The following is a 26,221-nucleotide window of genomic DNA, read 5'->3' on the forward strand; positions in this document are numbered from 1 at the left end:
CCCGCTCAGGTCCGCCGGAGTTCACCTGCTTCTTACTGGACCATGTAAGTGCCTTGGTTGTGACACAATTTGAAAAATTAAATCCCACGATCAGTGAGTCAGTCGGATTGTCCAACGGCCCGTCCCACAATTTCAATTTTCTGCATGAAAGCCGGCACAATTGCGCCAAAATCCGATTGTGTGCTACACAATCCCCTTCTAAGTACCTGTCCGAGCTGTGCGAAACCCGAAAATTTCTAAAATCCAACAAAAGTGTGTTCCGTGGGACCCTTAGTAAATAAGCTCCAATGTTGTTGTTAACAATGTTAGATTTGATTTATTTTAATTTTCATGTTTATTTTCTTTTCATGGTGCATTACTTCTTATCTCCTTGACAGGATTGATAGTGTACCTTGGGATGATGCTCGGTGCATTTGTATGGGGAGGATTGGCAGACAAAATAGGGAGGAAGAAATGTCTCATCATATCACTGGCCATCAATGCTGCCTTTTCATTTATATCCTCCTTTGTTCAGGGCTATGGGTTCTTCCTCTTCTGCCGCCTTATTTCTGGATTTGGGTAAGTACAAAGGACACTTATTGGGGCATATTTAAAATGTGCCGTGTGCCAGTTTTCTGGCAGACTTTGCTTGTTCTTTAAGGTGCAAACTGCTGTATTTTAGAAGAGTCTGCACACGATCGTTTTGTGGCGCAGCTGCACTATTCTTCATGCAACACAAATTTCTTCACCAAAAGGGGCGCCACATTTATCACGCAAAGTCCAACAGAATTGTGTTGCATGCCCTATGTTAAAAGGTGCACCCAAAAAATGATGCACTCTGTCAGAGCAGTGCAGGGAGTGCCAGATTCATGAAGAATGGACGCCAGAAATCCTGAATCTGGCGCCCCCTGCACATAGTGCAACTTACCCTGTTCTTAGTAAATGTGCTCCACTGTATTGTGTTAATGGACAGAAAAAGCTATCTGCTCCTTTAGTGTCTGTTGTGCCTTGGATCCTATGTGTAAAGAATACTTACAGTCATATAACTTCTAGCTTCTTATTTATTAATTTAAATATATGAAAGTAATTTACTTTTAATTTTTTCCACTCATCCTTTAGCATTGGGGGATCCCTTCCCATTGTCTTTGCCTATTTCTCTGAATTCCTAGCCCGTGAGAAGAGAGGGGAACACTTGAGCTGGCTTTGTATGTTTTGGATGATTGGAGCGCTCTATGCATCAGTCATGGCTTGGAGCATCATTCCTCACTATGGTGAGATGTAACACAATTTATTCCCTTTGGGGTAAATGTTGATCGAACACCAGAGGCATTTTTATTTGATTGGGTCATACACTGCCTTTAGATGCAAACTTTCAAAATGCAGCTGTCCAAGTGTGTTAAGTGTGATTTCTGTGAGGGAATCCTGAGCTCGCTAGACATGTCCCATAGAGTATCTAATGGTGCATTACACAGGTAGTTCAAGGATAGCTGAGGTTGGCCTCAGAATGGGAGCCATTGCAAAAGAGATCATATAGGGGAGCCCCAATTGGGTGCCCTCGTCTAAGAAGTCCATATTTTCTAGAAACATATGGAAAGGAGTCCACATTTACACAAGTAAATGTTTCACATACCCTGGTATCCCAAAAATGGTGGAGGTTTGTTCTCACCGAGTGCACACATGCAGCTGGCTTTATTCCATAAATGATCCAAAAAGTGAAAAAGACGCGTTTCAGCTTTTCACAGCCTTACTCATGGTAGGGCCTACCATGAATAAGGCTGAGAAAAGCTGAAACGCGTAGGTCTGCTATACCTACTTATACACCATTGTACACTTTTAACGAATGAAGAATAAAGTCTACTGAATTTTATTGGATGTGCTAAGTCTTTTTCACTTTTTCAAGTCCTCATAGAGTTTACCTAAATGCAGTCCTGTGTCTGTTGTTTCTCAGCTGAGCCAAGTGTGACAATGAATGGGGTTGTGTGGCCCGCAGCCTTATTCTACATCCAGCAATAATCATGGGTGAAATGCGTAAAGACCCCTACATCGGCATGACACTAACTGTCATAGGAGTCCCATATTTAAGATTTTGTGGGCATTAGTCTTTAAGGAGATATAATAAAAAGCATTAGTCGTGGCAGTAAACCATTGGATCATACATGTATATACTGTACGAGCGATGTAAACAATGACTTACTTTTCAGGTTGGGGATTCAGTATGGGGACACACTACCATTTCCACAGCTGGAGGGTGTTCGTGGTTGTGTGTGTGCTTCCCTGCATTGCTTCTATCATTGCCCTGAAGTTTATGCCAGAAAGTCCTCGCTTCTTATTGGAGGTAAATATATTGCTCTGATCTCACTGCTTCATGTCATGGCCATTTTTTCATACTTTTAGTAACCTGTACAAAATGAGATATGGGTGCGTGTTTAGGACATGCTAAACATTATTAAAGTTTTCTGGACTGGGGGGCCTTTTTCATACTGATAACAAATTAAATGGGGCTGTAAAACCCCTTTAAAGGGAACCTGTCACTCTTTACCCATTACATTAGAAGCCCCCTATGATACAATACAGAATTTGTAGAATTTCATCTTTTCTATGAAATCTCACCTGTTTACCTTTAACAAATCTCCTCCAAAGTCATGTGCAAATGAGAGGAGAAGCTTCATAGGGCTTGTATTTTAATGTGGAAAAATCTGGTGACAGGTTCCCTTTAAGTGTGAAGAAATACAGTATATGTCAAAAAGACTATTATAATAATATTGGATGATCTACATTGTTACAAGCTGAGGACTCTTCACTTAGGAGATCATGTATGACCTCTTTGTGCAGTCTTTTCAGTTTCAGTTGTTACAGTGAAAACTGAGGTATGAAGGTTTAAAGGGATTTTCCTGGAATCTGGAAAACCTCTAGGGTGCTGGGGCAGGTAAAAGCAAAAAAACAAACCCCACTACAGCTCCCTGGTACCATATTGCTTAAGTACTTTGCCTAAGTTTCCCAACTGTATCCCGCCAGAAGATCTGAAGGGCATCACATGACTCGCTTCTCTTCCTCTGTTTTCCCTTGGTCCGATGAGGCCCGTCATTGGCTAAAGTGAGTTCCGTGACATCCTCCCCTTAGAACTTCTGGCTGGATGCAGGCCTGAAAACCTAAAGTACTGGTATGATACAGGAACAGGGATGGTTAAAGGAAACCTGTCACCAGGGACCTTATTTTCACTAAAGACAGATTGTAATTGTAAAAGCCCATGACACCTGCAGTGCAAAAATGCCTCTCTGCCTTTTCTAAGCATTTTCATTACCATATAATTGTGTGTTATAACTTACTCTTGCATACTGACAAAATCCTGGGGTAGTCACAGTTGATGGGCTTTGGTTTGGATGCACTTCAAAAAACAACATGTGACTTGTCCGAGCTGCAGACTGCCTTCATCTTTGTGCTCTTGTACAGCTTGTCCCTCCCCCACTGATGTCATCTCACCAGCATGTGATCTCTGAGAAGAAGCAGGAGGAGGAGCTGTACATGACCACAAAGGTGGGAGCTAAGCTCCGAGAAGTGAGTAACACAGAAAAGGCACATGTTGTTTTTTGAAATGCATCTAAACCAAAGTCCAGGGTGCAAGGTAAGTTATAACACACAATTATACTTTACTGGTGGCTTTGCCGTCTGCATTTAAATAGAAAATACTCATGATTGGTTCCAGCATTGATTGCAGGTGTTATTGGCGGGGGGGTTGAGTTGAACCCAACTTCTGACTGAAGTCCCGCTCTGGATACAGTAACTCGCAAACTTTGGATACAGGAACTACACTATACTATAAGTATACATTCTTTATTTTCCCCTCTACCATGTATTTATTGCTAGAACCCATTGATGTGGACAGGTTCGGATGACCATTTAATGTATGACTCTCCCCAGACTGTAGATGTCAGGAAAATGAAAGATTTGGCTGTTGGATTTCTGCCTAACAGCAACTTTCTCCCTCTTCCAGCTCAGTACACATGTCCAGCTCAGGGTTCATGTGTACGGGGGACCTGAGGTAGCATCTAAAATGTATGGCCAATGTTAGAGATTTCAAGGTAGTAGTGTTCCTTACAGAGTTTAGGGTAGAGAAATAATGATTAAAGTTGTTTCATAACAGTCTATAAACCATCGATATGTAGGGAAAGTCTCCAGGTACAAATAAGAAAACATTCCAGCTGCTTTATAAATAGGTGGGGAATTTTTGTAATTAGATTGGGTTTAGTCGGTGTTCTAGTAAAACTTCTCATTGCTGATAAATGATTTGGGTTTTCTTACAGACTGGAAAACATGATGAAGCTTGGATGATACTAAAGAAGGTTCACGACACTAACATGAGAGCCAAAGGGGAGCCAGAAAAAGTTTTTACAGTAAGGGACCATCCTGTGTGCAGTCATTTCTAGCATGTTTGTTGATGAGATGATGTTTTTTGTTCTCAATAACAATTTGATGTGACCATTTTAACAAAATTACTTTAGTGGGTCAACATCACTTAAAGGGAAAAGTACTCGGGTCCAGTGTTTAAAAGGGATAAGCATCAAACTTTATTAGTCATAGAGACAAAAGGGTTGTGTGCATTCTTTTGATTCAAATTTTAAACCAAATATGAGTAAAGAAATACATATTTTAACATCAATTTTCGGAACAAATCCCCTTACTGTGCTGGAATCATTGCTTCTCCCATGGAATGGCATATTTACCAGGATGGTGATCTTTGGGCAACCGGTGGAAGATCCACAGAACTAGTCATCTGAATGTTCTCTTTTATCACTTGAAGGGATTGCCCAGCCTTTTGCTACTGACTACCAGCCCTCAGGATAATATCAGATTGGTAGATGATAAAACATGATAACCCATGATCAGATGTTTCTAGCACTCCCTGAAGCAGATCTTCACAGAAATCGATATAACAGCAAGTTTCCATAATGTGGAAATATAACAGCATAAGTGAAAATGGGATGAGTTGATGAAGAAGGAAAGTGAAGGGTGAAATATAGTGTTACATTATAAATTCTATTAAAAATGAGGTATCATATAATGTATGAATGTTACTGTATTAGGCCTTATTCACATGGGCCGTTGTGTGGACGTGTAACCGGCCGCAAGTTTGCCTATGGCATAGCGTGCAATCGCCGCAAAAAATAGAGAAGGCTCTTTCTTTGACCATTAGAATTGCTGTACAGTGCAATATCCAATGGAGAAGGGAGAAGTGAACCGCATTTACTCCTCTTCCTCTCTAGCTCTACCGCCGGGCGAGCACATGTTCGTTTGAATGTACCCTTACATTTATAAGTGCTACTTGCCCTATTACTATACCTTTACAAAGCTTCTATTTCAAAGGTTATGGGCATAAAAGCATCACAAAACTTATTAATACTTGCTCCTGACTGCACTGTGAAGGCCTACCTGGGCCCCCAGAAGAAGCCAAGCCCGTCGGGAAAATGCACTCTGTCAGCTTTCCACCCCCAATATTGTGGTACATCCAGTACTTAATGACCATGATCATTGGGCACACTTCTTGGCACAGTAAGGTTTGGGAATGTCATGATTACCGAACAGTACATCTAGGAGGTATTCACAATACAGGATCTGCACTATTTTATACATATTGGGGCAGATTTACTTACCCGGTCCATTCGCGATCCAGCGGCGCGTTCTCTGCGGTGGATTCGGGTCCGGCCGGGATTCATTAAGGCAGTTCCTCCGACGTCCACCAGGTGGCGCTGCTGCGCTGAAGAGCATCGGAACGCACTCAAGTTCACCGGCCTATTCCTAGTGAAGGTAAGTGCAAGCTCCGCGACACTTTTCTTTTTTTAAATGCGGCGGTTTTTCCGAATCCGTCGGGTTTACGTTCGGCCACGCCCCCGATTTCCGTCGCGTGCATGCCACCGCCGATGCGCCACAATCCGATCGCGTGCGCCAAAATCCCGGGGCAATTCAGGGGAAATCGGCGCAAATCGGAAATATTCGGGTAACACGTCGGTAAAACGCGAATATGCTGTATGTCTGTATATGGTACTGTATGGATGTGTATATGTGATGTATGTACATGCTGTGTGTATGATATATATGCTGTAAGTATGTACATATGTTATAAGTGTTTATATGCTGTATAAGTCTTCCATCTTTTGTATGTTTGTATATGGTGCAGTATGTATGAATAGTTATACTGTATAGGGGAGGTCTATCACGTTGCCTAAGAGTAAGAATGTTCTTAGCTGCCCATGGCAACCAATTACAGCTACACTTTAAAATATTCATGAGCACTGGTAAAATGAAAGCTGAGCTATAATTGATTGCCATGAGCAACTAATCAGATTCTTACTCTTCGGCTGCATTCACACAGGCGTATGGGGGCCTGTATACGGCCGACGTATATATGCCGGCTTTACGTCCCCCATAGACGGCGATGGGCACACGGCACCCAACAGGAGTGGTACGGTGCAGCACAAGTACGCTGTTCCTCTATGGAGAGGGGCAGGCTGAGCAGCGCTCACCCCCTCCTCCTCTCCCCGGTGCCGACATGTGCCTGCTGTGCTACAGTACGGCGGGCACACGTCAATGTGAATGTAGCCTTAGGCAGCTTGATAAATCTCCCCCTATGTGTGTATATGGTGTGTATATATTGAATGTATAATAATATGATGTGTATATACTATATACTGTATGTGTGTATTATATGTGTAGATACTATGTAAATGTGTATAAGATTTGTATACTGTATGTATGTATAATACAGTATGTGTATATACTGTATGTGTATAAGATGTGTATGTACTGTATGTGCATAAGATGTGTATATGCTGTTTGTATTATATCTGTTAGTGCATAAATGTGTGTTTATAGGTGTAGAACTGTATGTGTGTGTATAAATATCTAAATGTGTGTGATTGTATAAACATGTGTGAGTGTACAAGTTTGAATATTTTTGGGGTAAGGGGGCCCATTCTGATATGTGCCCCACCACTCCTGTTTATGCCTCTGTACAGTAATAGTGCAAGCAGCACATGTAAATGTGATACAGTATCATTCATACATTACATGGTATCTCTTTTTATACATTTTTTAATAATTTTTTTTCACCCTCCACATTCCTTTTTCATCCAGTCCTCCCCTTCCCCATTTCCCATAATGTTAAAATTCCAAAATTTTCTATTTAAAGGAAATCTACCATGGGGAATCTACTTTGTGAGCAATTCTCCATGGTATATTCCCTGTCCCGGCAACAGCTGCATCCTGTTTTAAATAATCGAGGGATTCAAATAAAGTTTAATTTGTAAATTTGCACATTAATTTCTAATGCCATCCTTTTTCATTTCTTAAATTGTCTTTTTATGTCTTTTAAGGTTTCTCACATTAAGACTCCAAAACAAATTGATGAATTCATTGAAATTCAAAGTTCCACCGGGACGTGGTTTCAGCGCTGGTTTGTCAGGGTCATGACAATTGTCAAGCAGGTAATTTCAAGATAAAGGTTACTTTCTTCAATGATAAATTGAATGTATTAGAAATAATTATTGTAAAGTCCAATTTGTGCAACTTCCACCACAATAGTTATAGTAAACCACTATCTGGCCAAATGTCTATGAAATCGGGCTGGTTAGCAGCACTTTTTTTTATGTGAATGTGAAATGTGAAAAAAAATGTGAAAAAAAACCCTCAAAACCAGAACTGATCATTTTTTTCCCTCCATACATTCAAGAGTTAATAAATTCAATAAATTCAATAAGCTAAAGACACACTAAAGTGAAGTATTTTTAAAGTGGATCTAATATCACTGAAAATAAGCTCCCAAATGGCCAAATTGCCAAAAAAAAAGTATAGATAGTATTGCTGTTAAAAAGCGACAATGCAAATGTGCTCTGAATGGCGCAGCTTCACTTCGATGCCTTGGTGTGTGCCTATACAGCGGGTTACCAACACACATGGGGTATTGTTATACGCAGGAGGGATTGGGTATCGGACTTTGTAGATCATTTTGATATTTTTTCCAATGATAATGTGTACATTTTTGGAAAAACACATTCATTTAGCCAAACAAAAAAAATGTCAACATTACACCTGGTTTTGTTTTACCCCTGTGAAACAATGAAAGGGTTAGAAAACGTAATAAAATTTTTTTTTACATAAATTGAGTTTTGTAGTTTCTAAAATGGGTTAATTGATGGGGTTTCACTATTATTTAGGCCTCTCAAAGTGACTTGAAAGCTGAGCAGGTCCCTCAAAAGTATGATTCGGCATTTTATATGAAAATGTGAAAAATTGCACCTAAATTTGTAAGCCTTATAATATCCTACAAAAATTAGGAGAAACCTAAAAAACTGTGTCAGCATAAAGCAGATGCTTGGTAAATGTCAGTTATCAAGTTTGGTGTTTTGAATTTTTTTCATGAATAAATGCACAACATACCTCTCACATTTTGCAACTAACATGAAATACAATGGGGGGGATTTACTAATTGTGGCGCAAGCACGTCTGTCGGCATCGGAGATCAGTCTACGCAAAGCACAGCCCGATGTATTTAAGTGGGGCAAGGCTGTTAGTAATTAATGGGTAGACGAAACTGATCAGTCAGGCATCAATGAGATGTGCGCCAAAATCTTACATGGACTGCACCTTAATTTTGCTATCTGGCCAATTTTTTCCTGGTCTATCCTGCGCCAAAAATCGGGCCTAAAAATGCAGACAAAATACACATAAATGTGGAGGATAATGTGGAAACGTTAGGCCACGCCATCTTGCGCCAATAAAAGACGGAGGTGTTGGGATAGTCGGAAACATCTGTTCTTTCTGGTGCAAACTCATTATAAATGATCCGCAACAGTACAGCGCCAAAAAAACATTAAAATCCCGGCATTTTTTTGGCGCAGATGCAATAATACATGTGCCCCAATGGGGGGATTTACTAATTGTGCTGCAAAGATGACTGGTGGCATCGGAGATCAGTCTCCGTAAAGCACAGCCCGATGTATTAAAGTGGTGCACAGCTGTTAGTGATTACTGGGTAGACGGAACTGATCAGTCGTGCGCCGGAAAAATGCCGACAGTAATGAAGTGTGCGCCCAAATGTTACATGCACTACGCCTTAATTTTGCTCTCTGACCATTTTTTCCTGGTCTATTGTGCACGTAAATTTGCACCTAAAAATGCCCTCAAGATACACATAAATGTGGAGGATAATGTGGAAACGTTAGGCCATGTCCACTTGCGCCAAAAAAGCCTGAAGGTGTCGGGATAGTCGGAAACATCTGTTCTTTCTGGCACAAACTTTTTATAAATGATCCGCAACAATTCTGCACCCAAAAAAAGGTAAAATCCCAGCATTTTTTGGGCGCAGATATGATAATACATGTCCCCCAATGTGTCACAAGAAAACAATCTCAAAATCACTTGGATATGTTAAAACGTTGCAAAGTTATAACCACTTATAGTGACACAGGGCAGATTTGAAAATAATCGGCTGTGTCAGGAAGGCGCAAAATGGTCAAGTCATTAAGGGGTTAAAGACTAGAGGATTATGCCCCAGGATATCTGTTTTGCAGTTACACCTTAATGTATTTTGATTTTACAGTGTTTAGTGTGTAATTAACGGAAACTTACTCCCCTCTTTTTTTTGCTAATCTTTATTCAGGGTAATTTGCAAAATTTCTAAAGAGGCTACTGGGGCGTGGCTACACGCGCGGCTACTCCACACCCCAGTAGCCTCTTTGATCCTCCTACCCAGACATCTTCAGCACGCTGCATGCACCCGTTCGCAAAGCCAGAACTCTGGCTTCACGGACAAGTCCTGGGTAGGAAAATTTGAAGTGGTAACTGGGGCGTGGAGTAGCCGTGCGGCGTAGCCTCTTTAGAAAATTTGCATATTACCCTGATTACAGATTAGAAAAGATAGAGTTGAGTAAAGGATTAGCCCTAAAAAGGGCTATCCTTACATACATTAGATGCACCTAACACCGGATCTACCTTAATAGGTATATCCGTAGTGGTAGGTTTCCTTTAAAGTAAGATGTGTCTTATTGTCTAATGTTCAGTATGATCAGAAAAATCCCAAATTTAAATACTTTATTTTATGATTAAAATATCATATTCGTGGCATCAGGAGGCACATTAGCCTGTGGTTATGTCCCCGTATGTGGTAGTAATGTGAATTCAATTATAGACCTTTGTAGTCTCATAAATATCAAGGAGTAACCTCTGTCCTATACACTCTTTGGAACCTATGGATCTGTTCCTGGCCCATGTCCAGTACCTTGTCCCTCTCTCTTGCAGGTGTGGGATAACATGCTGTACTGCTTCGGTGGCCAGTACAGGAAGAACACTGTATTTCTGGCAGTGGTTTGGTTTACAATGTCCTTAAGGTAACGTTCTTCTGGTTTCAGTGTCACTGAACTCTTTTCTTACTCTTTCATTTGTTCATTGTGTGTTCATTATGTTTACTCTTCATCTCCTGCAGCTACTATGGTCTCACGGTCTGGTTCCCCGATACAATCCGCTACTTACAAGAAGAGGAGTATGCAAGCAGAGTCAAAAGATTTGAGGATGAACACGTCAAGAATTTTGTATTCAATTTCACGCTCGAAAATCAAATACACAAAGATGGGACTTATTACAATGACAAGTAAGTTACAAGATAAGGCTCCTACAGATTTTGGCATGTCACATACCTTTTATTAAGGTAAAACACACATTTATTGTAGAGATTGTGGTAGAAAAGTGTCCAGGCTTGTAGTGTTTCTTCTTTTATCAGGCAAAACGTTTTCCTTTACCTTCCACTAGAGGGTGCTCATAACTATTGAGTAGCTGTATAACTCTGTATACACAGTGCTCCCTCTACTGGTGATAGGTAGAGCTTTATCTTATGTAATAACAGACAAAACAATACATTTATACATTTTTTATAAGTACACAGGGTGGGGACTAAACCAAAAAGAGGGAATTTTATAAAGAACATTTAATACCCTACCGGTCGGGGCTGTTAGTTTAGTGGTATAAAAGCGGGTGACAGGTTCTCTTTAAGTGATAAGCATTAAAAAAATCATTTAGTAGAAATATTTTAATTGAATTAAGATGACAACATAACATAATATGACACAAAATAAAAATAAACAACACTTATTAGTTGGGCTAAACCCAAGTCCATTCAGATTTAGCCTTGGAAAATCAACTCCTTAGAAAAACATTGCAAAAAAGTTGGACAAAAAGAAGCGTCGGCAGATTGCTGGTCTTCTGTTTTTTTTTTCAGTTTAAAAGTTTTGTCAATACAAGTTTGTTAAAACTAGCACAGAGGGCAGTAGCTCCCAGCAACTTTGCTGAATTACTGTAGCTCAGCTATCATCAAAGCTATTATTGTGGAAGCAAAGGGCCTTGGGTTTTGCACTATTCCCTCAATAGTCAATTAGCCGTATCTACCAATACTAACATATCTCCAGACTGCTGACCTGCTTCTGTAGTGGTCACTACCCTGCAATCAAAAAAACCTCCCTGAACCTGTCTAGTGCGGATAACTATGCATGGTCTATCCTTAACTAACCTAACTCTCTCCTACACCCCCTGAAATCTGGTTTTGCACTTCACATATCACTGAAACTGCTCTTTTATAAAGGACATTTACCACCAGGATGATGGATTGTAAACCAAGTACATTGACATACTGGGGCAGATTTACTTACCCGGTCAATTCGCGATCCAGTGGCGCATTCTCTGCGGTGGATTCGGGTCTTCCGGTGAAGACCCAAATTTTGAAATGCGGCGGTTTCTCTGAATTTGTCGGGTTTTCGTTCGGCCACCCCCCCCCTCAATTTCAGTCGCATACATGCCGGCGCGGATGCGCCATAATCCGATCACGTGCGCCGAAATCCAGGGAAAATCGGGGCAAAACAGAAAAATTTGCGTAACCCGCCAGTAAAACGCGTTTCTGGCCCTTAGTAAATGACCCCCAATGTGTCCCTATATGACAGGATCTGCTCTTCTTTAAGCTTCCTATGCGCTTGTTTTTAAGAAGAAAAGGGCTTTAAAATTATGCAAATAAACCTGAGGGGCTCCAGGCTCCATTAACACCTATTGAGCCTGTAAGGCTCATTTGCATAATTATAAAAGCCTTTTTTTGTAAAAACCAGGGCATTAGATACTGAACTAAAAACAGATCCTGCCAGAGGGGGCACACACCAACATGCAAGTGTGCTTGGTTTACAATCCTTGATCCTAGTGGTAGATGTTCTTTAAAGAGAACCCGTCCTGAAAAATAACCCCCCTAAACTAAATATATTTTCATAAACTGCCATTAGAAAGCATTGCCTCTATCCCTTCATTGTCCCCCTACATGCCTGTAAACCTAAGCAATGATTGTCTCTCTGCTGTCTCTAGCATCATGTCCTCTCTCTTCCTGAAAGGCAATCTTTCTTAAACTGTACTGTTTTTGTCTTTCCATGCTTTTGTCTTTCCTACTAATCAACCTAGCCCTGACCGCTCTGTCTCCATCGGTGGTATCACAATAACCCTGATGCAGCAGACCCGCTGTCTTGGGGTTATGCTGGACCCTGACCTCTCCTTCGCACTGTACACTCAATCACCTACATGCTCTTGCCGCATACACCCTAAAAAATATTTTCAAATCATTTTCTAATAATGGAAATCTCTAAAACCCTAATTGTTACTCTGATCAACTCTCATCTCGACTACTGTAAATCCATACTAGTCGGTCTAAATTCTTACTAAAGGTTCTCCTCTATAATCTGTTTCTAAAAGTTTCTTATATGTACTCAGCACAACAAAATAACACACATTTTCTAATTCACTGTTATAGCATTTCACAGATATAAGTCCAACCTGTCTGACACAATTTCAGTTGCCCCCAGATCCGACCCTGTAACTTCAGACTTAGGATCGGGTGGCGGCCATCTTTTGTGTGAGATCATGCAGATGAGATTTCTGTGTCTTGTGCCTGTAGCCATGCCCCCTGCAGTCCTAGCACGGAGCTCAGAGACACTAAGTCACTACCTATTATGAGATTGTGAGATTGTGATAAGTGATCTGGGGGAAGGGGGAGGCAGGCACAGATCTATAGGCACAGAGTAAAATTTTAAAGTAAGGAGTTAAAATGATCTTTATTGTGTTAACATCACGAGGGGATCGAAATGTGAGAATTTTCCTTCATGGGATAACCCCTTTAATGCAGTAGCCAGATTTTTCTTTTCAGTCAAGATGCTATGTGGATGCCTCTAGTATGTGCCAGTCACTGCACTGGTTGCCCATATCCTTCCCAGTACAGTTTAAATGAATCCCCCTCAACCACAAAGCTCTGCACAGTGCTGCACCTCTCTGAACTGAGCCTCTCACTTATGTCTCCAGGACTTCTCTTGAGCTGCACCAAATCTCTGGAATTCCCTGTACTATTAGACTAATAACCAACTTCCCAACATGCTCTTTAAACTCTTCTCTTCAGCCAAGCCTATCATATTTCCTAACTGCATGTAACTTCCACTTTCCTTTTTTAACCAACCCTTTGCCTACAAAGCCCTGTGTACTCCTCACCTCTATGTTCTTCTGCAAACACCAGATACCAATATACAGACTACTCTGTAGTCCTTAGATTCTGAATGTAAGATGACAGCTGGTTCAGGCACAGCATTACATATCTGTATAATTTATTTATTCTGATTCCCTACAAGTAATGACTTAACCATTGTACACGTTGTTATTCCTCATGTGTCACCCCTTCTTCTCATAGACTGTAAGCTCTTGTGAGCACTCCTATTGTTTCATTTGATTATGTTAATACTATGTAATGTCTTATTCTGATTGTATATGTTTCTCATGATCTGTAAAGTGCTTGGAAATATGATGACGCTATATATAAAGATTTATTGTTATTATTTTTAGTGCATTGGATTTGGCACACTGTAACAGGACCCCTAAAGCTCAGAATCTTTTTTTTTTACTGTACATGTATAAGATGCACCTGGGGATTCCCTGTAATATAACATCTTTGTATCCATGTACCCTTCTCATATTAACCTCTTTCAAAGCAATAGAATTATTATTTATAGAATTCCCTCATTTGGGTTAATTATTCAGTAATAACATTGGCGCCTTTTCTTCACATCCTAAAAAACTGGATGATCCTCCTTCCAATATGTTTTGCTGGAACTATACTGCCACCTAGTGACACTAAGACAGAATTATCTCTAATGAAATAACATCAATATTATTTACGTACAAGAGGATTTGTCTTACTTAGTATTTTTTTTTTTTTACAGTAGAAGGCTATATTTTTCACTGATGTAATATCTTTTTGTTTCTAAGGTTCTATAAGATGAAGTTAAAATATGTCACATTTGAGGACTGTGTCTTTGATGAATGCTACTTTGAGGATGTTATTTCCACCGGAACCATCTTTAAAAACTGCACCATAAAATCTTCATATTTTCACAACACTGGTAAGATAAAATAACATAAAATAGTTTAAAGATAACTCTGACAAAGAGAGTATTAGGTCAGGGACACACAGGTAGACATTGCTTTGAGCTGCGTTTTAGCTGCAGTGGACAGAAGATGCCTTGTGACAGGGGCATAAGTACAGCGGTAGTAGCCATAGCAGCCGCTATGAGGCCTCCAGTGTCAGGGGGCCCTGTCATCTGACCCGAGACACTAAAGAGTGGAGGATGTGCACCGTTATATATACATTTTATATGTATATAACATATGTATGATGTATATATGCTGTATCTTTTATGTGTACATATGCTGTACATTTGTATATGGCACTGTATGTATGTGTAAATGATCTATATGTGTGCATATGAGTGTATAATTATGTGATTGTAACTTGCATGTGTGAGTATACAAATATGCATGTATTTTAAATGTTGAAGGGGGGCCCTGCATCTCCTAGTTACGCCAATGCCTTGTGACATGACTTGGTGCCATTCAGGATGAGTTGAATGGATTTATACAGCTTCCCTATTTACTGGGGCTGGTTGACTCACATGTATGGAATAATTTTTCTTATTCAGTAAACTGAAAGTCTACATTATATTCAGGTAGTATATGACCCTTAACAATGGTTTGATTTACTTTGTATTTAACATTGTATATTTTTGGATTTCATGGTATAATGGAATAGGTTCTCCCCATACTAGATTTGCACACATAATCAGCACTCCATTCACATCTATGGGACTTCCAGGATGGGGTTTGGCTTCCTTTAACTTTACTAAACATCCTTTTTATATAGTTATTGCCTCTATATCCAGTAAGGGCATCTATGTCCTCAAGACATTTGGACACTATAGCTATGATTATTTTTGTGGAAGGAGTTCTATTTTCATATATATTGTCATTGTCCTGGTTGGTCTACTCTAGTTTCACCTGGTCCTATATGGAGGATAATAGAGCTCTTATGTCAGTCATTCCCATCCTCTAACTTCTATCACTTGCAGCAGTGCTGTAAACTGAGAACTCCTGTCCTATTTGGATCACTGGTACAGCAGGATAATATTTTCTATTTCAATGGCATTTTATAGCTAAAGTATGAAAATAATATTAAGTAACATTCTAGATGATCTGAGGCGCTGAATACAGGGACTGTATGCTTACCTTATCTATATGTTCCCTATACAGATCTCCATGAGCACAGGTTCATCGACTGCACATTAATAAACAACACGTTCTCCAATCATAAAGAAGACTGTGATATTGACTTTGAAGAAGATAACGACTTCCTGATTTATCTGGTCAGTTTTCTTGGTAGCTTGTCCGTTTTACCTGGAAATATCATCTCAGCTCTTCTAATGGACAAAATTGGAAGGATAAGAATGATTGGTAAGTATCCAAGATGGAGCTTGTCTCTCTGTTACATGGAGCAAAGAGCAAGTGGTGTCCCGGCTGAGTAACAAGTGTAAATGTATATTTATAATCCCGTCCAGCAAAGTCACTGTAGTTCTAATCGCTGTTCAGAATAATCTGTGACATTGCTGTGCACATGGTTCTCAGACACTGACATCACTGACATAACTTCTATTACAGATGTGGTCATTATTTCTATTGAATTGCATTATCATAAACTGTGCAGATAAACTGTGATCATAATCATTATTGTGCATCATCCGGGCATTCTGATATCACTATGGCAATTGTTCCTGTACTATTACTTACCTTAGTGTTGGATCTATTAGTAGTCTAATCGTCGAATTAACCTCTGCTGTTAATCCTATAGAAATGAATTGAGCACAGATTAAAAATAAGTCTCATAAAAAGTCTCAAAATCACTCCAGTCTACTGCTAGTCTGAGACTTTTTATGCATTTTGAGACTTTTTTGGGACTTTTTGAAATAAAAAACCCCAGACAGAAATAAAGCATAAGAACATTTATTAAAAGACCAAAGCCGCTTTAATGAATATGATGGGCAGCAGACCTCCAAAAATAGAAATAGAACTGTCTCAAGAAGCTGGTCTAATGATAAATAACTCCCCAAAAATACATCTCAACTTTATTGTGAACTTATGCCAGGGTGTACTATCCAAGCTTCACTTCCAGGTATCAGGAATGGTGGACAAAGGTTCCGTTTTTGTTTTTTAAACTCTAGATAGCACCCGTAAATGGCAATTTAGGGCACTAAACCACAGGTCCATAAGCTGGGTGTGGTTAAGTGTCCTAAGTCTTCTTAAATGACTATTTATTCCTGCATGATATACCTTTCTTCACCTCCTCCCGATTACATTGTGGTACCCTCCTCCTCAGTACATTGTCGCCCCACTGCTCCTCCTTTCATTGTGGCCCCTCTTCTCCCTTTTACATTGTGCTGCCCCTTCCTCCAATGTGGCCCTTTTCTCCTAAAATATGCCCCCCCAAATACACTGTAGCCCATTCCCCTTCTAGTTGCTCTATAAATAATATTTTAAAAAAATCCACGGTTACTCACCTCTCCACGTTCTCCTACAGCAGTCCCACCTTCTCCATTGCTGCCGCTGTGTGCAGCACTAAAACTGGCAGGGGCCAATACATCATCACATTGCAGGGGCCAATACATCATCACATTGCAGGGGCCATGACATCATCACATTGCAGGGGCCATGACATCATCACATTGCAGGGGCCAATACATCATCACATTGCAGGGGCCATGACATCATCACATTGCGTCCGCTGGCCTCTGCTAGGTACGGCAGCAGCAGAGGCTCAATAATGATGCAGGGAGCTGACGTCTCTCTTCATCATCATTGTTTTCAACTATAAATTTGCAGCCTGGAACAAAACTGCCCTGCCTGGGAGTGTGGGATGGAGGCCGAAATACAGGACGATTGGGAGGTACTGTATGTTTGACTGGGTGCTACTGTTACAGAAGATAATGATGACTACCCTTTTAAAGGCACAGCACCACTCTCAATGTCTCACATGCAATAAAAACAAATTTTAAAATAAAAAAACTGTATACTGTATAAAATTTGCACTAAATGTGTCCTCCTAAATTTTTCCTGCCAAATTTGGTTTATCTCTACCTGAAAAGAAACCTGACATCTGAAAACACCACCCAAAAGTTGGTAATCCTATGTGGGTTGAGGCTTCAATCACATGATTTTACCAAGGCAAATCTTGGTTACCATTAGAGTTGAGCGAGTATACTCGCTTGATGCTCGCTCGAGTAGTAGCGTACTCGAAACGGCTCGTCGCTTGGACGAGTATTTCGCCTGCTCAAGAACGAGCTTTCACTTAAGGATAATTTAAGTGAAGAACACAGTGAAGAACACATTGCAGATGTTTCCATACATCTGCTAACTTATCAGAAGACATCCGTGCAGAAAGGTGTTCTTCAATAACAATATATGTGAAGAACACATTGCAGATGTTTAACACGGGTCATTCTCCTTTTTGAAGTTCCACGAATATTCCATTGAATAAAAAAACCGAAGAAACAGGACAGACTTCCATATTTCTCAATAAAATGGCACATTTTATTGGTCCCCTTGGTCCCCTTGAAAAATGCTTGAGTCTCCCATTGACTCCAATGGGGTTTGTTATTTGAAACGAGCACTCGAGCATCGGGAAAAGTTTGACTCGAGTAACGAGCACACAAGCATTTTAGTGCTCACTCATCTCTAGTTACCATGCAAAACCTGTGACTGAATCTCCTCACTAATATGATGTGTTTTTCTGTAATATCTAATACAATCACTTTAACAGTGGAGGAGTAAGAAGCAATATGTGATATGTATAACTTATTTGTGTTCTCTTACAGCTGGGTCCATGCTGATCTCTGCAGTGTGTTGTTTCTTCCTCTTCTTTGGTAACAGTGAATCTGCAATGATTGGCTGGCAGTGCCTATTCTGTGGCACCAGCATAGCGGCATGGAATGCCCTGGATGTTATCACTGTGGAGCTGTACCCTACAAATAAAAGGTGTGTTCAAGATAAAATTAGAGGAGTAACTTTTGCCATATGAGCCCAATTTGCTACATGCAAATCAGGATGCAGAGGTTCAATTGAACCCATTAAAGGAAATTTACCATAACAAAATCAAGCAGGGAGACTTACTCATAAATCCAGGCACGGTGACTGTGGTAATCATCTTACATTTGTTTTCCTTGGCCTCCTTCCTTCTAGAATCAACTTTTTAAATTATGCTAATGAGTCTGAGGGCTCTGTCGGGTGTTTCCTGAGCCCCTCAGTGCTGCAGTGTTCCAGGCTTTTAGAATGAGCAGAACATGTCTCCCCCTCTTTCTGTTATCTCCCTCCTCCCTCTTCCTGTGTAATCTAGCAGAAGGAAGTGCAGAAGGAGGGGAGACCTGCTCTGCTTATTGTAACAACCAGTGAAAAGATGGCCGCTGGTCCCATGTCCACATCACATGTCCTGCACCTATAATATAGTCACATATATAGGGTCAGCTCACTGATCTGTAGCATGCAGGTTGGCCGTGCTGTAGATCCCTCCTGGACTGGAGACAAACCACACTCGAATTTCAAACTTGTTGCGATCCAGCAAACAGGACACTCTGAACCCGATTTTTCAAAGATAAAACTTCATGCTTTTATTTCAGGACCATAGTCACAAATTTTACAGTTCCCACATATAACAGCTTAAAAAAAGGTGAATCAGCAACACGTTTCAAACACACTATGTGTCCTTCCTCATGGCTCAAGAGTGTTCTGTTTGCTGGATCGCAACAAGTTTGAAATTTGAGTGTCCTGCACCTGCCTGGGCAGGTCATGTGACCACCACTATGTTTGGCTGTAGTCGGTTGGTTGCAGTGCGTCCATTATGGCCAGTGTTTTGGTGATGGCAGTTACACATCATTACTATGGTAACAGAGCAAGAAAACCTGTTAGGCCCGTTCCACACTTGTAAGTGTGATGCGCTGAAGAGTGTATGCTGCCTGCATCTCCCGGCCCGAACGCTGCAAACCTGAACTGAAGTGACCTGCTGAGTTCAGTTCCGGTTTGCAGCATTCGGCCTGGGAGATCCAGGCAGCACTCACAAGTGTAGAATGGGCCTTAGATCATCACTGGGAGCAGAGCATACGAGGTAGGAGGAGTTACTGAGAACTAAAGGATCTTGGGACTTGTAGTTTCCAGTGGCGGCCATCTTGGTGATAACTCCTCATACTTTAGAGATGACTGTAAGAATATTGATTATCTCATGTAATATATCATAATTATTAATTAATCTCATACTGAGAATATAAACTGATGCTAATTAAAACCTTTCCTTTCTTAATAACAGGGCGACTGCTTTTGGGATCCTGAATGGCCTGTGCAAGTTGGCTGCCATTTTTGGAAACTCCATTTTTGCCTCTTTTGTTGGCATAACAAAAGTGGTTCCAATTCTCATCGCATCCACTGCCCTTGTTGGTGGAGGCCTTATATCTCTTCGGCTACCTGAGACCCGAGAACTTGTCCTCATGTGAAAACTTACTTAGGCATAAACTGCTGAGCCCCCCTCTCCCCTCCCCACATGAAGGATGCAAAGTGTTGGAAGATACTATATTGATGGTGGACCTCTCTAAGACTTGTGTTGACCTGATTCCAATGATTCACTGAGAACATTCTCCATCACAGTCTTTACAGCTCAAGCAACTTTCACAGTAAAATATTAGCCAACCTAGTTCTGTATTACGTATATTCTAAATTAAGGGGCATTGTATATAAGGATCTGGTAAGAACTTAAGAAGTCATCAACAGTGGGGCTAAAACTTGTAAGAAGTTACAGTACACTGAAGTTTCTTAAGGAATTCCAGAGTTTTCCAGCACATTGTTTATTCTGTGCCATGATGCAAGATCTGGATATAAACGTGTATAACCATATCCATAATGTATATGATTCTCACTATGGGAAATATATAAACATTGTGGCACCTTCACTACAATAGATTACACTAAGTTCTGCCAGTTGTAGCATCTTATATCTTACACACGACCTTTATAATACCAGTTAATTTTCTAGTAATGGATGGATCTAAGTCACACGTAGCCAATTCGTTCTAGAAATTTCTATGAATAACCAGTTCACCTAAATTAGACTTGCAGAAATCCCTGTGCATGCTGCAAAACAAAACCTTGCAGATGTCCTTGTATTTTAAGAAATAAGAATTGCCCCAAACGGCTGAAGATGTAGCTTGAATTTGCCTAAAATTTCTCATTAATCCAATTCAATATTTTTGTGACATTATAGCAAAATCCTTAAAATAATGCAATTTATGTCTACAGTGGTTTTAATAATAAATTTTATCATTTAACTGAAAAGCTAGTCATCTCATGAGACATGAGTCTAAACATCTACAGTCAAGTTCGGAACAGGCCTAAGGTAGTACACATCTTTATGCCATTTTTACCTGATTTAAAAAAAATTCATAATCGGTTGCCTTGGAGTTTTTTTTTAAATAATTTTTTTAATGTATTATTTAAAAAAAATTATGGTAACGCAGAACAGGAGTATAAAGGGAATCATACACATCTACCCTTCCATATCCTTATCTTTACTACAGATCTTGATATTTTAAAAAGAAAACATCTCAAGACAACTCGAATTAAGGTGGGCACATCTTTATGTAATTTTTACCAGATTTTTTTTTTTTTTTTTTTTAAAGTCATAATTGGTTGCCTGGGAGTTTTTTTTTTAAATCAGTTTTAAATGTGTCATTAAAAAAAAAATGAAGCTAATGGTGGTGTACAGGGAAGGGGAGCATATACTCTGTCCTTCCATATCATTCGCTTTGCTGCAGATATCTTGATATTTTAAAAAGAACTCTCAAGATAACTTGAGCTAGAGAAGGATAATGCGTAATATTTTTTACCTAGGTCCATTCCTACGTAAAAAAAAAAAAAAATTTAAATTTAAAGGTTAAATTATTTTTGATTGGAGTATGGCCATCATTAGATTTCATCTATGTAATGTTGGCACTAGATCTATAGCTAGTTAGTATCCTTGCCATACTGAACGAAATCATTGGGTCACCATACATGCAGATAATATCATGGAAAGGATATGATTTGTGTATGAAGGACACTGCAGATGATTGAATATCACTTATTAGTCTTACATGTACACACACACATACATACATACATACATACATATATATATATATATATATATATATATATATATATATATATATATATATAAAGATACAAAGAGGTGAGGCAGCACTCGGGAAAAGTTATGAACTCGGGTGCAATTCCCAGGACCTGAACCAAGGTCCATCAAACCATAGAACAGCAAAAAAAGGCAGCACTCTGAGATTTGTGGAAATCAGAAAAACATACTCATTTATTCACACATGTGTCAAGGCTACGTTTCGGCTCCTTGCATCTGGAGCCTTTCTCAAGCTTGAGTGCTGCCTTTTTTTGCTGTTCTATATATATATATATATTGTAAGGGATTAGCGGGGTAGTCGTCTCCTGGGGTAGACAGCCACTTTTGGAGACACCGCAACAACGCAGTCCATTTGATTTAATTGGCCGCAACCAGTTTTATTCCCCAGGTATATTCCCCAGGTACAGACAGCCCTGGTCTCCTCAAATTAGACCAGGTAATGAGGACAGCCAAAACCCGAACTGTCCGGGTGGAGTTTGGCGAGGCAGCTCCTCATTCTGCTCTGCACCTCTACAACAATAATAAAGAAAGCATTTTTTCATCATTCCGGTGAGTGCCGCATTTCCCTCTTTTGTTTTGCCTCGGGTGGTGTTTGGCACACCCTCACTTCCCCACTCCAGCAACACAGGTCCCTAGTAGGTCTCAGAAAAACCAATGCAGAGACGTCTGCAAAAGAGCGAACACATCCTGGTTGCTTTTTAGTAACAGGTAGAAGTGATATACCTTGGGCAAAAATACCACTTTTCCAGACACTCTGTCACTATATATATATATATATATATATATATATATATATATATATACTTTATAGATATTCATATAATTAGTTCAATATCATGTCACTTAATACCTTATTGAGGAGCTGCCACATGAATACATGATGTACCAGAGCAAAGAAAAATGTAAAAATCTACCGATAGCACAAAGAGATAAGCACAATATACTATTTTTTATCACTGCCAATTAATATCCGTTTTCTCACTGTCAAGGACCAAAAGTTAAAATTGATTTATTTCCTTTTTTCTTTACATGTGTATTTTACACAAACCTTTACCTACATTTTACACACCTTTATAGATCATTTTAAGGAATAAAAAACAAAATAAAAGAAAATAAATGTATTTATTTTTACAGAAATTAGATTAATACCATAACCCCAGATCTACACACAGTTTGGCACATCCCCTAGATGTTCTTGCTTGTTGGATTTCCGATTGCTGGTAATGTGTTGATACATTTTTGGCTATAGGGTTGGCTACATGCACAAAAATGTAAAAATAACATTTTATGGCCATTTTCTGAAAGCCAGTTATTTTTCTCTTCTTGATAAAACATACAACAGGACTATTACCATGACACAGGCTGAAACCGAGGGTGTGAAATGAGCAATACCACACTTTTTCTCTGGAGGGGACACAATTTTACGCTTTCATCTAGATGCTGTTATATTACAAGCACATCATTTAAATATCCTCAGTCTCGCTAAACCTTACATTAATTAATTAGAAGTAAAAGACTGAACAAATTCTAGTTACTGTGCCACCAGTGACCTGGTGTAGACATATCCAGACATTAGGCCCTGACTCATGAGGTCGCCGTGTGACTGAACGTCACAATGAATTTTATGTGAGTTACATATCTGACAGGGAAACTGGACCTTTGCTTAATATGGCACTGCAGGGGTCCCCTCTGAGAGACCGAACAAAGGTAGAAGGATTTCCCCCAATGAGCAATGCTCCAGTCAGCCATGGTGTTACAATTAGCTTGGATAATTAAACCCATGGCTGTCGATAGTACCAAAAGCATCAAGGTTTCCATCCATATTGAGCCCAGGTAGTTAAAAAAATCGATATGTTTTTTATTTATAACGAAGTCGTGATTCCTTTATGGCTCTACTTTTTATGATGGCAAGGATAGCAAAGCAAAAGGCTAAGATAGCATATTTACAACACTCCCGTACTGTGGAAATGGCAGGACACCTTCTGACCGACGGCTCCATGTATTAGGGAAAACGAGGAACCCTCGTTCTCCGGATTTCTGGGAGTCTCGTTCTCATGATTTTTGAGGGTCTTAGTTGTTGAGCACAGGTGGCTTAACGAGTTAATCCACTACTCTGTAGAAACGGAATAACTTGTATTTAGGGACAACCCATTTTTTATAGCTGCAGACAAAAGGAGGTGGAGAATTCCCATAATGAGAGTATATTGGCATTGGACTATAATGCCCATGTAACAAAATACAGTAAATTCCCAGCCAATGGAGTCATACAAACCAAAGGGCCTAATCTGGAAAGGGTTTGAGCATACACATACATTCTGCCAAATACATATAAAGAGATACGTATATATAGATTTCAAGCAAGGATATTGGAGCATGTAAGAAAAATATCTCATTGATTATTATTTATAATATACTATATTAATAGATCAATAGTTTTTATAGGTTTAGAGTCAATAAAAACTTTTTTTTTTCCTTGTAAATGATCGCCGAAATGATTTGCACACTTTTACTAAATTCTCTTTAAATATTAAATCTACAACAGAAGGGAAAAGTTTGAATACTATTTTTGACAACAACTGGAACCAGTGATAAGGGTTCACAGCTTTATCCATAGAAACTGTTTATACGACTTTATATTGGGAAACCAGAACAGTGCCCTGTCCTTACAGAAGAAGATAGCATAAAATGGCACATGGATTACCTCCTCAGTAAAGCGGGATACATTTCTTTGATCTATAAGTTTGAAGAATAGAATGAAAATAAAATGAATTCTGTCAGGTTAAAACGCTATATTGTCCATTTGATGACCATTCATAAACTGGAATATATTTCAGTTAAAAAATTAAACTTTCGGGAAATAAAATAGTGAAATCTACCCCTATATATAGATAACCCACATTAAGACTGATTCTCATATCCAAAATGCTATATAATCATGAACTCATTAGATCTTGGCTCAACTGTAAAAATTTTTTTCACTGCAGGTTGCTGCACCTGCAGTGAAGTAAGTTGAGCCTATCGCCTCAGGACGACAGCACCTCTAGGTACAACTAGCAATGAGTGCAGAAGCTGTTGATCCCTTGGGGCTTCAATAAAGTCTCAGCCTCTTTCACACATTTTGGAGTGCTGCCTCTTCACTGATATATAAATATATATATAGGGTGGGGTGGAATCAGGCACTTTTCTATAGTTTACCTCAGGCAGTAGATAAGCTAAATTCACCCTTGGTTGCAGTTGAAACTACTTATCAAAGGATAATGTCCTAATTTAAAGACATTTACATTCCTTTTAACAAATGATATCTTATAATGCATAAAGGGAAATAGTAAAATAGTTGAGTGAGCTGCTTGTTCTGTGACTCTGTGATTTCTCAAGTTTACAATCAGATTGATGAAAACATTGGATCTTTATTTATCAATATTACCTACAATACGATGTATGTTACTAGAGATGTATGTAACTCCATATGTTTCATGTCATATTGTAAATACAGCTCCATCTCATGCTGGACGGGCAGGCGGAGCATTGCAGCGCAGTAACTCGCCTGCCTGTGGCGCATGCACAGTTGAACATAGTTCTCCCTATATTTTGTTCTATTTTATTCAGATCCTACTACTTGGATGAGGACTGATGTATTTTTAGCTGTGTTTTATTTATTTATTGGTATCACTGATTTATTTATTTGTGAATTAGAGTATTCCATTTTTAATTGTTTAAATATTTGTTCTGTCATTGCAGCTTTTAATGTGGATTCATGTTCATGTATGGACTGTGCTCATTAAAATTGGAAATGATCCATGTTGTCTTGCTGGTTTTAATTGTATTTTGCCATTTACGTTGTGGTAAGCAGTACGGTAATAATAAGTCCAAGTCAATGCTTAACTTAAAGTATACTGACGGTTGCACCGTCCTAAAGCAGTAGGTAATGTTTACAAACACCCACTGTGGTGCAGACAGGGGAGAAATGTAGAGCTCACTATTCTTTATAGAGGGCATATGCTCAAGGCATTTACGACCTATGATTTTACCATAAAATGGGTTGTCCTAAGTATAAAAATTATCTCCTGTGCACAGGATAGAGAAGATCTTACTAATCTGTGAGGGTCTGACTGCTGGATCCCCCCACAATCACGTGAATGGGATCTGGAGATTATCCCATTCTTATTACTGGATGGAGCGGAAGGCCAAGCTTGTTCTTCAGCCCTCCATTCTAGTTAATGAGAGTGCTTTGCCCTCACAAAGTTGATGAATGGTATCGGTAGAGGGCACCCTCTACTTACAGACGACCCCTAGTTACAAATGGACCTTTGGATGTTGGTAAGTTACTGTACTTTAGTCCCAGACTACAATGATCAGCTATAACAGTTATCAATGGTGTCTACAATGAAGCTTTATTGTTATTACTGGTTCTTATGACAATCCAACATTTTTAAAATCCAATTGTCAGAGACACCAAAAAAAAATTGTCTGGGGTTACAATTATAAAATAGACAGTTCCGACCTACATACAAATTCAACTTAAGAACAAACCTACAGAACCGATCTTATACATAACCTAGGGACTGCCTGTACATATATAAAGTGCTTGGGATCTCCTGGGAAACGTATAGAAGTACAAGCTTATCTTGGCCTACT

At 39.5% G+C, this 26,221-nt stretch overlaps 1 protein-coding gene across 4 annotated transcripts in view; it reads left to right on the forward strand.

Moving 5' to 3' along the window:
- Positions 1-25,384, forward strand: part of SV2B (synaptic vesicle glycoprotein 2B) — a 105,137-nt gene extending 79,753 nt beyond the window's left edge. For all 4 annotated transcript variants that reach the window (XM_072148550.1, XM_072148548.1, XM_072148552.1 and 1 more), the window contains 11 exons: positions 378-558; positions 1,099-1,250; positions 2,181-2,314; positions 4,281-4,370; positions 7,347-7,457; positions 10,270-10,358; positions 10,454-10,618; positions 14,302-14,435; positions 15,619-15,819; positions 18,234-18,393; positions 19,715-25,384. In XM_072148550.1, the coding sequence (XP_072004651.1) occupies positions 378-558; positions 1,099-1,250; positions 2,181-2,314; positions 4,281-4,370; positions 7,347-7,457; positions 10,270-10,358; positions 10,454-10,618; positions 14,302-14,435; positions 15,619-15,819; positions 18,234-18,393; positions 19,715-19,898 (1,601 nt within the window). In that variant the 3' untranslated portion in view covers positions 19,899-25,384. The remainder of the gene's footprint in view (positions 1-377; positions 559-1,098; positions 1,251-2,180; positions 2,315-4,280; positions 4,371-7,346; positions 7,458-10,269; positions 10,359-10,453; positions 10,619-14,301; positions 14,436-15,618; positions 15,820-18,233; positions 18,394-19,714) is intronic.
- Positions 25,385-26,221: the final 837 nt, after the last annotated feature.

This window comes from Engystomops pustulosus, chromosome 4 (assembly GCF_040894005.1).
Source record: "Engystomops pustulosus chromosome 4, aEngPut4.maternal, whole genome shotgun sequence".
Classification (NCBI taxonomy): domain Eukaryota; kingdom Metazoa; phylum Chordata; class Amphibia; order Anura; family Leptodactylidae; genus Engystomops; species Engystomops pustulosus.